The following is a 14,516-nucleotide window of genomic DNA, read 5'->3' as shown; positions in this document are numbered from 1 at the left end:
TTCACTGCACTTCAACTCTTGCTTTCTTTACTAATTTGGTAATATTTTGACTCCAACCTCATATTTGTGTGAATACTGTAAACTTTAATTAGCAGCATCTTGCCAACCTTTTTTTTCCACTTGCATGAATTTTTAAATCCGTTTCATAAATATATTTAAAGGGTGAAATAAAGTTTAATTGTACTTAATAAAACTTCTAGACTGGAATTAAAAACACAAGAAAGTTACGTTAAATTAGTCATGGGAAGGTGGGCATAGAATAAATTTTTAAATCTTTGTTAGTTGAAACTCATGTCTTTTTACTACCACATACCAAAATATTTACTGAAACAAGAATGCTAATACTAACTTTATTATTATTTTTCTTAATTTATTAAATTTTTTTTTGGCTGATCTTTGTTTCTGTTACACGGGCTTTCTCTAGCTGCTGCGAGTGGGGGCTACTCTTCATTGCCGTGCAATGGGCTTCTCATGCAGTGGCTTCTCTTGTTGCTGAGCACAGGCTCTAGGTGTGGAGGCTTCAGTAGTTGTAGCACGTGGGCTCAGTAGTTATGGCACACGGACCCAGTTGCTCCATAGCATGTGGGATCTTCCAGGAACAGGGATTGAACGCACGTTCCCTGTGTTGGCAGGTAGATTCGTATCCACTGGGCCACCAGGGAAGTCCCTAATACTAACTTTATAATTAATTTAGACTTTAGGTTGGTTTTTCTGGTCTTAAACTATTTTGGAAAGTCTGACTGAGCAGAACTATGACCAGTGGCAGGCCTTGGACCTGAGTTAGTGTCAGGACATGTGTAAAGAAGCACCTCATGTTATCCAGAACTTTCCTATAGTTCATTTTGATTTTAGTGGTACTCATTTAACTTGATTAGAGCATCTTAGTGTCTTTTTCTTAATTATTTTGCCAGCCATTTCCAGTTATTTCTTGGTTACATTAAATAAAATGTAAATGATTTGAGAAAGATGTTTACCAATAATTTTGGTGCAGTTGCAGCCAATTTACCCAGCAGCCTCAACTTTGCCACACACTGATCTAGGAACGTCTTCTTGTGGTGGGAAGTTGGGGGCCTGTGGTGAGGTTGGCATCTGCCCGTGGTGGACGAGATCAGGCAATGCAAGCATAGGTGCTTAAAGGGGCCTGGCAGGTTACAGGTAAATGGTGCAGAATGGTGGGCTGGTGAGCTGATAAGCTGGGGAAGTCGTGGTCTGACTGACGTGACCACTGTTAGACCACTGATGGTCACTGAATGGGAGCTCTGACAGGATTTCCCATAAGGGCCTGTGTTGCAGTGTCTACTGTGACTTCTCTCTAAATGCCTCCTTGATGTTCTCTCTGTAAAATGGCCCCAGTCATCTACCCAGTAGCCTCAGCCTTGGGACTCAGCCTTGACTCTTGCCCCTCTCTTGTTGCATTCACTCAGTTACCAAGTCCTGTTGGTATCACATCGTATGTGTTCTTCACCTCAGACACTTTTCCATCCCACTGAGGCCAGCTGCCTAGTCCAGGCTATAATCCTTTCTCATCTGAACTACTGTCAGCCTCCTAATGCTTTTGCTGTCTTTTGTCTTAGCGCTCTCTAATCCATTATCTGCTTCAGCCAGCTGTCTTGCTTAATATGTAAATATATTTTTATGTAAAAATATAAATGTCGTTAGCCCTTGAGGGATTTTCCACTGGCTTTAGGATTAGAGTATGAGCTGGTTTGAAATGCTCCTCATAGGTTGCTGCCTCTGCCTATCTCTGTCTTTCCTTTCTCTGCTAGCACTCATTGCCAGTGTTTCTTACACTTTTTGACTATGACTCAAAGTAAGATGGGAGAAGGAAATGGCAACCCACTCCAGTATTCTTGCTTGGGAAACCCCATGGACAGAGGAGCCTGGTGGGCTACAGTTCATGGGGTTGCAGAGTTGGACACGACTAAGCCCCTAACACTTCCACTTTTCACAGTAAGATATACATTTTCATTTGACTCAGTGCACTCCTGTGGGTGTGTCTATGCTCTGTTAAGAAACAAAATTCAACTGAGTAGATTTTAAAGATCTTACTGGCCTTATTCAACAGTTCAGAAACTGGGCAGGAGATAGAAAAGACCTCTATCTGTACAAAATGAAAGACTTTCATAGGCAGAAGGGAGTAGAAACAAGGAAGTTAGTCTTGGCAACACAGCTAGCTGGTTATGGTAAGGTTTCTTTCCTTTGGGGGGATTGTAGGGGCCTATCAAGCACATTGTCTAACTGGTGCTGATCAGGTGATTCCCGATTGACTGGCTTAAGATTCCATTTCTAGGAGAGACGAAACTATAATTAAGATAAGCCTTGATTTGATGACCTGGGACTTAGTATAAGTAACTCCATTTAGGGCCCGTTGTCTTGTTTGTAACAACACATAGGCACTGTATGCAGTGTCTATAAAAACTGAAGTTATTATGTAGTAAATAGTACTAACTGAAATAATATATAAAATTTGAAACAAATGCAATGTACTTTGACTTTTTTTTTCCTTTGAAAAATGCTAAGATTTTTAAATTTTATGTTGGAGAAAGGTCTGCAGTTTGAAAACACAAATTGTATTTGTTTTTTGTCCTTTCAAGTGAACTTGAACATCCTCTGGACCTCACATATACTGCACAATCATCAGCCTTTGTATGTGCTATTCCTTTAGATTAAAACATTTCCCCTTCCTGTCTCACTTGGCTTTGTTCTCTTCATCTTTTTTTTTTAAATGTACCTTAAACCTTTTTTTAAAAAATAATTTTTTTGCTTTTGGCTGTGCTAGGTCTTCATTGCTGTGGTGGCTTCTTTTCTAGTTGTGACAGTGGGGGCTACTCTTCATTTTGGTGCATGGCTTCTCTGGTGGAGAACAGACTCTAGAACCAGGGGGCTTCAGTGGTTTCGGCTCCCTGGGCTCTAGAGCACAGGCTCAGTAGTTGCAGCACAAAGGCATCTTCTGCATTGGAAGGTGAGTTCTTTTATCACTGAACCGTCAGGGAAGCCCTGTTCTCTTCCTCTTAGATTTTCACCTTTACAGTCATTTCTTTGGGGAAGCCGACCTTGTTCCTACCTTTGGGTACACTCCTGTCCTGGTTTTGTTTCCAGAACCTTCCTGTATTTCCCTATTGTTATCATGCTTGTCATCCTTTGTGATGAGTTTATCAGAAAAGTACCAACATTTTATTTGGGGGCAATGCACATGTCAAAGTAGTTTTCATTAGTGTTTTTGCCAGTGGAAAATTAACTTTTTTTTGTTTTGGCCATGCCGTCTGCCTTATGAGATCCTTGTTCCTGGACCGGGGATTGACACAGGCCCTGGGTTCAATGAAAGCCCTGAGTCCTAACCACTGAAGCGCCAGGGAAGTCCCCTGAAAATTAACTTCTCTAAATTCACTAAGGATTGTCTCCTTAGTACTTCTCTTAATTAGTGACATGAACATAGGCGAGATGGAGAGAAGTCCCAGAACTGGTGTTAATACAGCAGTTAAGGTTTAGATTTAGAAGCTGGCTTGGGTATTATTCCAGACTACATCTTTTTTTTTTTTTTTTCCCAGACTACATCTTAATGAACCACTTTCTCTTGATAGATTTAGGAGCTTTCAGTCTATCCTGAAATTTGTTGTAATTTTTATCATAGTAAATGGTGATGAAATGTTTGATAGAGATTAAATTATGCTTTGTTTGGGTTGTTGCAGAAATGTAAGTACTTAGGCTTATTGACCTAAATAAACATTGCAGCAGTTTCTGAGGCACACAACCACACTCTTCTAAAATTTACCTTGTGATGAGAACTCTTAAGATTTACCTACTCCTTAATAGTTTTCATATATATCATATAGCAGTGTTAACTATGGTCATCATGCTGTACATTATATTCATACTGTTTAATTATCTTGTATCTCCAAGTTTGTGCCTTTGGACCTCCTTTCTCCAGTTCTCCTCTCCTCCGAGCCACAAATCTGATCCCTTTATCTATGCATTATTTTTGTTGTTGTTCTTGTTTTAAGATTTCACAGACAAGTGAGATCACAGAGTATTTGTCTTTTTTGACTCATTTCACTTAGCATAATGCCCTCAAGTTCCATTCATGTCACAAATGGCTGTATTTCCTTGTTTTGTTTTTTTAATGGTAGAATAATAGTTCTATGTGTGTATCTGTATGTGTGTGTATATAATCACATTTTCTTTAACCCTTTACCCATTGGCAGATACGTCGTAGGTTGTTTCCACATTTTGGCTATTGTGAATAATGCTGCTACAAACATGGAGGTGCACATATCTTTTCGAATTAGTGTTTTTGTTTGCTTTGGTTATATTCCAAGGAGTGAAATTGCTAGATCATATGGTAGTTCTTTTTTTTTTTTTTTTTCAATTTTTTTTTTTTTTTTTTTAAATTTGGCTGCACTGTGTCTTATTTGAGACATGTGGGATCTCGTTCCCTGACCAAGGATCGAACCTGGGTCCCATTGCATTAGGAGCTCAGAGTCTTAGCCACTGGACCATGAGGGAAGTCCCATGGTAGTTCTGTTTTTAATTTTTGAGGCCTCCTCCATATTGTTTTACATAGTGGCTGCACCAATTTACAATCTCACCAAGAGTGCTCAAAGTGTTTCCTTTTCTCTCATCCATACCTTTGTTATTTGTTATCTCTTGTCTTTTTGAAGATGGCCATTCTAATGAGCCTGAAGTGTTATCTCATTGTGGGTTTAATTTTCATTTCCCTGATTTTGAGCTTCTCTTCATGTACCTGTTGGCCATTCATATATCTACTTTAGTCAAATGTCTATTCATGACTTTTGCCCATTTTTAAATTGGATTAATTGGGTTTTCTTTTTGCTATTGAGTTGTGTTCTTTATCTGTTTTGGATATTAACACCTTATCACATAAATGGTTTGCAGATATTTTCTCTCCTTCCATAGGTTGCCTTTTCATATGTTGATTGTTTCTTTTATTATGCAGAAGCTTTTCGGTTTGATGTAGTCCCTCTTATTTATTTTTAATTTTATTACTTGTGCTTTGGGTGTTCTATCCAAAAAAATCATTGCCAAGACCCACGTCAAGGAGGTTCCCCTCTGTTTTCTTTTACAAGTTTTGTGTTTTCAGGTCATATCCTATTTAAGTATTTAATCCATTTTGAGTTAACTTTTGTGAGTGGTGCACTTAAGGGTCTAATTTCATTCTTTTATGTGTGAATATCCAGTCTCCCCAGGACTGTTTATTGAAGGCTGTCCTTTCTCCATTGAATATGTAGCTGCATTCTTGAAAATGAAATCTTTGAGTCATGAATGAATCTTTAGGGGCTGACAATGAATCTGGAGTTCTTAAGAGACATTATTGAATTTGATTACTTAAGACATTCCACATTTTGATACATTTAAGAAGCTAACCATCATTTTCCTGTGCGATCTTTGTTATCCTTGCTAGATGAGTATTGTGTGTATCAGAACTGAGGACCAGTGACTGCTTCATCAGTCCTTTGCTCCCTTCATAAAGTCATTCATTGAGCAGATGGTTGTCAGTTGCCTGCTTTGTACTGGGCGTGTTCTGGGAAGTACAGCGGCAGACATGACAGATAGTCTCTCTTTATGGAGGTTCTGTAATTGTGGAAGAGTGAAGACAGACAAATAAATGAGCAAGAACTTCAAACAGTAATAAGTGCAACAAAGAAAGCATAATTTTTTCATGTGATAGAATAACTTGGCTAGATATGGTGGTTGAAGATGGCCTCTCCATGGAATTGCTGTCTCAGGTAAATCTCAAATGATGACAGACAGCCGACTGTTAAGATATAGGGGGACTGGAGTGGGGAGCCAGTATAAGTGCCTACAGCTTGACTTGTTAAAGGAGTGAAGAGAAGCTAGAGTTGTCAGCCATAGAGATGGAGAATAAGGGCACTGTTAGGAGGTAAGGCCTTTCTGAGGTTCTTAACATTTTTTATGCTTGGACCCTTTTGACTTCCAATAAAGCCTGTGAACCACTTCTCAGAATAATGTTTTTAAATGCATAAAATAAAACACATAGAGTTAAATAGGAAGCCAATTATACTGAAACACACTTATCAAAATATAAAATATTCTTGAGAAATATGTGCTTTTTATTAATGTATTAAAAAACGTGATTTGGGTGAAGTTCTATTTTAACTTTGAACTAATGAGTTTAAATGTTACTTAAAGCTATCTAGTTATTTCCAAAAACTGTGATCTGAAAATGTTTGGAATTTTAGTTGATTACAAAGACAATAATACTATGTGATTTATTACTTATATTAACATTGGAAGGTACTGATAATACTACTGTGATTCATTACTTACATTAACATTGGAAGAAAATGCTCGGTTCCAGTTAGAGGTTATAGAAAATAAAGATGAGATTAATTTCTCTTTGTTTATGTACTACCTTGAATTCAAGGATCTGTGGACCTTTGTTTAAGACCCTAGGATAGATCATGTAGAGCTTTTCAGATTGTGGTAGCTAGTTGAAAATGGAGTATATAAAAAAACTCAATGGTGCCCATCAGTTGATGAATAAATAAATAAGATGTGGCATATCCATACAATGGAATATTGTTCCTCAGTCAAAAGGAATGAAGTACTGATGCATGATACAACATGGATGAACCTTGAAAGCATTATGCTAAGTGAAAAAAGGCAGTCACAGTGTAATATCCATTTATATGAAAAGATCAGAAGAAGCAAATCCATAGAGTGGAGTAGTGGTTGCCTAGGCATGAAGGCGTGGCAGGGGGTTGTAGGAAAATTTTAAGTTATTGCTAATGGGTACAGGGTTCCTTGTTTCTTTTGAGAGCAGTGACAGTTTGAAAATTTATTGTGGTGGTGATTGCATAGATCTGTGAATATACTGAAAACCATTGAATTGTATACTTTAAAATGAAGAATTGTTTGGTATATGAATCATATCTCAATAGAGCTGTTACTTTTTAATTGAAACCATAACCAGTTGATGGGGGAGAACCAGCTGAAATTGGCAACTAGGGTTCAGTACACATTACAAGTAGGGAAAGGAATTCAAGATGCTAGGGAATTCCTTGGCAGTCCAGTGGTTAGGAGTTCGAGCTTTTTGCTGCCGAGGGCCCAGGTTTGATCCCTGGTCTCAGGGAACTAATATCTCCCTAGCCACGTGGTGCAGCCAATAGATAGAAAAACCAACAGAGAAGAAGATGTGGTACTTAGACATGGTGGAGTAATACTCAGCCATGAAAAGGAATAAAGTAATTCCACTTGCAATGATGGACCTAGAGACTGTCATATAGAGTGAAGTAAGTCAGAAAGAAAGAAAAATATTGTATAATATCACTTACATGTGAAATCTGGAAGAGTGGCACTGGTGAACTTATGGCAGAGCAGAAGTAGAGTCACAAACGTAGCAAGGAGGAGCAGGGCAGGGCGGGAGGAACTGGTAGGTTGGGACTGACATATATACACAACTGTATTTAAAGCAGATAACTAACGAGAATCTATTATACAGCACAGGGAACTCTCCTCAGTGCTCTGGGATGAGCTAAATGGGGAGGAAATCCAAAAAAGAGGGGATACATACGTGTGTCTAACTGATTTGTTTCGCTGTACAACAGAAACCAACTTAACATTGTGAAGCAATTAGACTCTGATATCAATTAATTTATTTAAAAGATGCTAGTTAAGGCTTGCAGGATAGGGAGCAAGCACGCAGAGAAGGGACATTAACTCTGAGAAGAGCTGCAGCAAGTGCTGTGTGTGAGGGACTAGAGGACGTATTCTGAAGTTTGTACAGATGTTGCTACAGTGATACTACTTGTGTTTTCTCAGGAAACCTTAACCTTCTTCAAAGTCATATGGTAGAAAAGAACTTAACAGAAAAAATAATGATAAGGTAGACCTCAATATATATGAAAAATTTTAAATGATTGCTAACCAAAGTGTTAACAAACTTTAATAAAAACAGAAGCTATATTGTAAACTAATTAGCCTCCAACTAATAAAAAAAATGGAAAAAAAAAGAAGCCTATTGTAAAACAACTATACTCCAATAAAAACTAATTAAAACAAAAATTGTAGCCTACAAAAATCTCCATTGCATTTGTACCCAATATCAGCATCAAGTGACTTGAAGCTTTTAAGTCTGGGACTCTTGTTTTCCTCCTTTGAGATGCCCTTCAGAGGCATTTACTTCAAATAAAGGTCAGTTTCAACAAAGTTAAAAATCTGTACTAGGGAATATGCAATTCAGTTAGGAAAAAATTTTTTTTAAACACCAGCAGATGTTTTTGTACTCTTCATCTATATTCAGCCTTTCTACATATCTTAACATAGTGGAAAGTATAATGGTTAAGCCAGCTACTCTGAGGCCGTTGTGTGTTGCTAAGCTTACTCTTTAATTGTGGGAAAGCTTGCCTTGATCACTTCAAAACATTAGTGGTCTGGAGGAAACATCATTTGTGAATCCGTGCCACCGCCGTGTTTTGCTGCCATCATTCCCCTTTAACCGATCGCATGTGAGCTAATTCAGAATAAAGAACCAGACATTGTAGCACAACAGACATTATGTGGGCAAAGTGTTGTTTATAGACTGTCTAAATAATGTTTCACACATATGTACTATTTTCTAAATATGTCTAGAGACTGTTGTGATTAATAATAATAAATGAATTCTCATAATTGTTTGACTGCCATCATAGCTTTTTCATCATCTTCCCAAGAGCTTCCCCTACTTCTGTAAAGGCTGATAACCACTGCTTTGGAGTAAAATGCAGTATGCTAGAGATCCCTTGCAGAGTTCTTTTAAGGGAATTTATTGGATATTAGAAAAAAAAATTCTGTGTTACAACCAATAATAATATATGATAACCATTGCTGAGCTTCTATCAAGTCTCAAATACTATATATACTAAGTGTTGTGTATAGTTGTCTTACTCTTTCATCTTCTGGGTAGCTGTTGTTACTACTTCCTTTGCAATAGACAAGGAAAAGGCTGCTTCAGATCCCAGAGCCAGTAAGTATAAGAGCAGGGATTGGCTCCCAGGTCTCTACTCAGGCCTTTCAAGCTGTAGATTCTGTTGCTTCACTTACTCCTCCTCACATGATCCCCCAACATGTGCTCTTAAACAACATCAAGCAAAGTTCCAGTGTAAACGCGTGACTTGATTTAGCCTCTGTCAAGTGGAACACTGTATTACTAATGGAAATTAAGGATTTATAAGGTAAGTTAGAGATATTTTATTTTAATAACTTTGACTTGGGATTATTAAATCTGCAAGGAAACACAGTTCATTTGGTTGTAATTAATGTCACGTTTCTGTATATAATACCACTTATGAAAGAGATTACAGACGTGTGGGGGCTTCCCTTATGGCTCAGCTGGTAAAGAATCCGCCTCCAGTGCAGGAGACCTGGGTTCGATCCCTGGGTTGGGAAGAACCCCTGGAGAAGGGAAAGGCTTCCCATTCTAGTATTCTGGCCTAGAGAATCCCATGGACTCTATAGTCCATGGGGTCACAAAGAGTCGGACACGACTGAGTGACTTTGACTCACTCACTCACAGACTTGTGAGAGAGGCACTGTTTTATTCGTAGGGAGTTTTGAATGCCAGACCATCTCCCTTTCCATGTAAGTCCTAAACATGTTTGAATTAAGGTATCCTACGAAGTATTAACTTGAGAGATCTGCTGCACAGTTTGTGCTTTTGGGGATCAAATGCTGCTCATTATCATAATCAGGTTTTTATGATATGTAGATTTGTATTTTTAAAAATAGGACCTACTAATTTTCTTTTCTTTTTCTTTCTTTTAGGAAAACATCAGGCATTGTTGCTGGCAGTTTTTGTGACTCCTCTTATTGATCTTCGTTCTGACTTCTCCAAGTTTCAGGAAATGATAGAAACAACTTTAGATATGGATCAGGTATGCAGTATACTCTTTAAAACAGGCACCAAAATAATTTTGAAAAGCAAAGGCACATCAGAAAACGTCTCCAGATTTCTCTTATTAGTGTTGAATTGTAGCACTTGCAGGGCACTTTTGAGACAGTGGATGTAAAAATGATTGATGAGAAAAGGTTTTTAAATTTTATTTTCTTAATAAAAATCATTTCAGTGGATAAAAATTAAGAAAGGTTAACAAAGGAAGTGAATATTGGGCATGAGTACCCTGTTTAAAAGAAATTTCATAAATAAAAGATTTCACATTTGCAAGCTGAGTTTTAATTTCAAGAAAGAAGAAAAGTTATAGTCATTGAAAAGGGACAGGGTATAGAGGTAAATATGGAAAATAAGAGATGTCAGCTTCTCTTATTTATTTCCATGTATGGAAGATCTTTGGGGGAGGAGGTTAGAGTGAGTATATCTCTAGTAGTCATTACATACTGAAAAGTTAACCATGACTCTGCATACTAATACTGTGAAATTTTTCTACACTGAATTTCCTGTTAAACATGATCATGCAAGGATTACATGCTTCAGTTCAGTTCAGTCGCTCAGTTGTGTCCGACTCCTTGCGACCCCATAGACGGCAGCACGCCAGGCTTCCCAGTCCATCACCAACTCCCGGAGCTTACTCAAGCTCATATCTATCAAGTTGGTGGTGCCATCCTACCATCTCATCCTCTGTCGTCCCCTTCTCCTCCCGCCTTCAATCTATCCCGGCATCAGGGTCTTTTCAAATGAGTCAGTTTTTCACATCAGATGGCCAAAGTATCAGAGCTTCAGAATCAATTCTTCCAATGAATATTCAGGACTGATTTCCTTTAGGATTGACTGGTTTGATCTCCTTGCAGACCAAGGAACTGCAAGGAGATTGAATAGCTCAGTTGGTAAAGAATATGTGCTTACATTATTCTTAGTAAATGATAGATTCTTTGTATTCTTAATAATTAGATTAACTGGAGTTAACATGTGACATATGTGATGCTGATTTAATTTTTTATTGGATAATTAACTGAGATTTAAAATATTTAAACCACATTTACTCTATGCTTTTTAGATTTTAGAAGCTAAGGAGAAGGAGTGTGTGTGTATATAGGTATAAATACTTCTTTTCTGGTAATATTTTGTCAGTAATAGGGCAATCTTTTCCATTTACTTGTAGGTTGAGCAGTTAGAAAACTTGCATCATTTTCATCCTTTGTTTAGAAGACTTGTGTTTTAGTTGTTGTTTTCTCTGTAATATCACTTTTAGTGGAATGATTTTAGGTACACAATTTTTAGGTCATTGGGAGCCTAGCAGTCTGCTTTAACAAGCCCACCAGGTGATTCTGATACATGCTTAAATTTGAGACCCACAATATTTTTAATGCATGGAGGTAGTGGCTTAGAAGTTTCTAATAAAGGTGGCCACAAAGGGCAGAACCAACTGTATTATTTCAGCAGAGCTTTGCCTGACCGCAGGGTTTTTTCAAGTATGGAAACATCTATAATGACACGGAAAGGCTCAATTCTTGCTTTCCCATCGCTCTGTTTTAGTCAGAGTGTTGTTGATCATCAAGATCTACACATTTACTTTCTTTCATTTAAAGGAATATTTACAAATATCCAACTCTCCCCAGTCACAGGTGACGCCACATCCTTAGGTGTGTGGGAGAAGGAGGATTTTAGGAACATGTGAGTGTGTGAGACTGTGTGTGTTTGTATATGTGTCTGTGTAGGCATAAATGCTTCTTTTCTGGAATAATTTCTTAGTGACAGGGCAGTCTTTTCCATTTATTTGGGGGTTAGTGTTCTTGAGGATAGTTTTCCAGAAAGATATTTAAAGTACCAGGATACAAATTTGTAAAGTGCTTTTCTTTATTTGATGTTTTTCTCCTTGTAAATGGAACACATAATATTAGAACAAGTGAAACAAAATGATACAGGGAAATACAAAGGCAAAAATTACCATCTTTGATCTTTCTCCTTCCCTCTTTTCAGACGAACAGTGTTAATAGCTGGTGTTCTTTCTTTGACTCCATTATATTTTCCTTATTGTGGGTTAAGGATTTTTACTTTGATTTGAAATACTTGACACATACCTGTTAAACTTGAATTTGCTGTGACTGTAAAATAGTAGTCAGTGTCAGTTCTTGAATGATGCTGCCAGAAGAGCATTTAAAGATTTTATAAATGTCTGGAAGGAGTGAGTCAGAAAGGAAAGCAGTGCAATAATTGGGTATAGACTGGAAAAAGAGAGGTCATTTGTCCTAATTTCATTGCTATCACTTCAGATATGACAAGCCCAGTTTTTAAATCTGAAGATAGAATATTAAGTAGTTAACTTTGTAGGAGAAGAAAGACTTGTCTTCTTTTAGGTTCACTGTTTGTTGTTGTCCAACTCTTTGCAACCCCATGGACTACAGTACTCCGGGCTTCTCTGTCTTTCACCATTTCCCAGAGCTTGCTCAAACTCATGTCCATTGAGTCGGTAATACCATCCAACCATCTTGTCCTCTGTCGTCCCCTTCTCCTGCCTTCAATCTTTCCCAGCATCAGGGTCTTTTCCGATGAGTTGGCTCTTCACATCAGGTGGCCAAAATATTGGAACTTCAGCCTCAGCATCAGTCCTTCCAATGAATATTCAGGATTGATTTCCTTTAGGATTGACTAGTTTGATCTCCTTGCAGTCCAAGGAACTAAGAGTCTTCTCCAACACTACAGTTCAGAAATTCAAAAGTATCAATTCTTTGGCGCTCAGCCTTCTTTATGGTCCAACTCTCACATCCTACATGACTACTGATAAAACCATAGCTTTGATTATATGGACCTTGGCAAACTATTGTCTTTGCTTTTTAATATATTGTCTAGGTTTGTCATAGCTTTTCTTCCAAGGAGCAAGCATCTTTTAATTTCATGGCTGCAATCACCATCTGCAGTGATTTTGGAGCTCAAGAAAATAAAGTCTGTCATTGTTTTCATTGTCTCCCCATCTATTTGCCATGAAGTGATAGGACTGGATGCCATGATCTTAGTTTTTTGAATGTTGAGTATTAAACCAGCTTTTTCACTCTCCTCTTTCACTTTCATCAGAAGGCTCTTTAATTCTTCTTCGCTTTCTGCCGTAAAGGTGGTGTCACTTGCATATCTGAAGTCATTGATTTTTCTCCTGGCAGTCTTGATTCCAGCTTGTGCTTCATTCAGCCTGGCATTTTGTATGATTACTCTACATGTAAGTTAAATAAGCAAGGTGACAATATGCAGCCTTAGGAAAGGAAGACATATTCCTTTCCCAATTTTGAACCACTCTGTTGTTCCATTTCTGATTCTATCTGATGCTTCTTGACCTGCACACAGGTTTCGCAGGAGGTAAATAAGGTGCTCTGGTATTCCCATCTCTTTCAGAATTTTCCACAGTTTGTTGTGATCCACACCATCAAAGGCTTTAGTGTAGTCAGTGAAGCAGAAGTAGATGTTTATCTGAAATTGTTTTTTCTATGATCCAACGGATATTGGCAATTTCATCTCTGGTTCCTCTACCTTTTCTAAATCAAGCTTAAACATCTGGAAGTTTTTGGTTCAGTTCAGTTCAGTCGCTCAGTTGTGTCCTACTCTTTGCGACCCCATGGACTGCAGCACGCCAGGCCTCCCTGTCCATCACCATCTCCAGGAGTTTACTCAAACTCATGTCCATTGAGTCAGTGATGCCATCCAAGCATCTCATCCTCTGTCATCCCCTTCTCCTCCCGCCTTCAATCTTTCCCAGCATCAGAGTCTTTTGTAATGAGTCAGTTTTTTGCATCAGGTGGCCAAAGTATTGGAGCTTCAGCATCAGTCCTTCCAATGAATGTTCAGGACTGATTTCCTTTAGGATGGACTGGTTGGATCTCCTTGCAATCCAAGTCTTCTCCAACACCACAGTTCAAAACCGTCAATGTTTCGGTGCTCAGCTTTCTTTATAGTCCAACTCTCACATCCATACATGACTACTGGAAAAACCATAGCTTTGGCTAGATGGACCTTTGTCTGCAAGGTAATGTCTCTGCTTTTTAATATGCTGTCTAGGTTGCTCATAACTTTTCTTCTAAGGCACAAGCGTCTTTTAATTTCATGACTGCAGTCACCATCTGCAGTGATCTTGGAGCCCCCCAAAATAAAGTCTGTCCTTTTCCAGTCCTGTGGCCACTGCTGAGTTTTCCAGATTTTTGTCATATTGAATGAAGCACTTTAACAGCATCATCTTTTATCATTTGAAACAGCTGGAATTTCATTACAATTAATTTCATTACCCCAATTCTTTGTTTGTAGTGATGCTTCTTTCTAAGGCCCACCTGACTTCGCATTCCAGGATGTCTGGCTGAAGTGAGTGAGCACACCACCGTGGTTATCTGGGTCATTCAGATCTTTTTGTGTAGTCCTGTGTATCTTGCTGCCTCTTCTTCATATCTTCTGCTTCTAAGTCCATACTGTTTCTGTCCTTTTTTGAGCCCATCTTTGCATGAAATGTTCCCTTGGTATCTCTAATTTTCTTGAAGCATCTCTAGTCTTTCCCGCTCTATTGTTTTCCTCTATTTATTTGCATTGTTCACTTGGAAAGGCTTTCTTATCTCTATTTGCTGTTCTTTAG

At 38.2% G+C, this 14,516-nt stretch overlaps 1 protein-coding gene across 1 annotated transcript in view; it reads left to right on the top strand.

The window, feature by feature from the left end:
- MSH2 (mutS homolog 2) overlaps positions 1-14,516 on the top strand; it is a 75,538-nt gene that overhangs the window by 34,461 nt on the left and 26,561 nt on the right. Inside the window, exon 8 of the mRNA XM_065929317.1 lies at positions 9,781-9,890. Coding sequence (XP_065785389.1) covers positions 9,781-9,890 — 110 coding nt within the window. The remainder of the gene's footprint in view (positions 1-9,780; positions 9,891-14,516) is intronic.

The sequence above is a fragment of the Muntiacus reevesi genome, chromosome 3 (genome assembly GCF_963930625.1).
Source record: "Muntiacus reevesi chromosome 3, mMunRee1.1, whole genome shotgun sequence".
Lineage (NCBI taxonomy): Eukaryota > Metazoa > Chordata > Mammalia > Artiodactyla > Cervidae > Muntiacus > Muntiacus reevesi.
The sequence above is the reverse complement of the archived record's forward strand: the minus strand, read 5'-3'. Positions and strand labels throughout refer to the sequence as shown.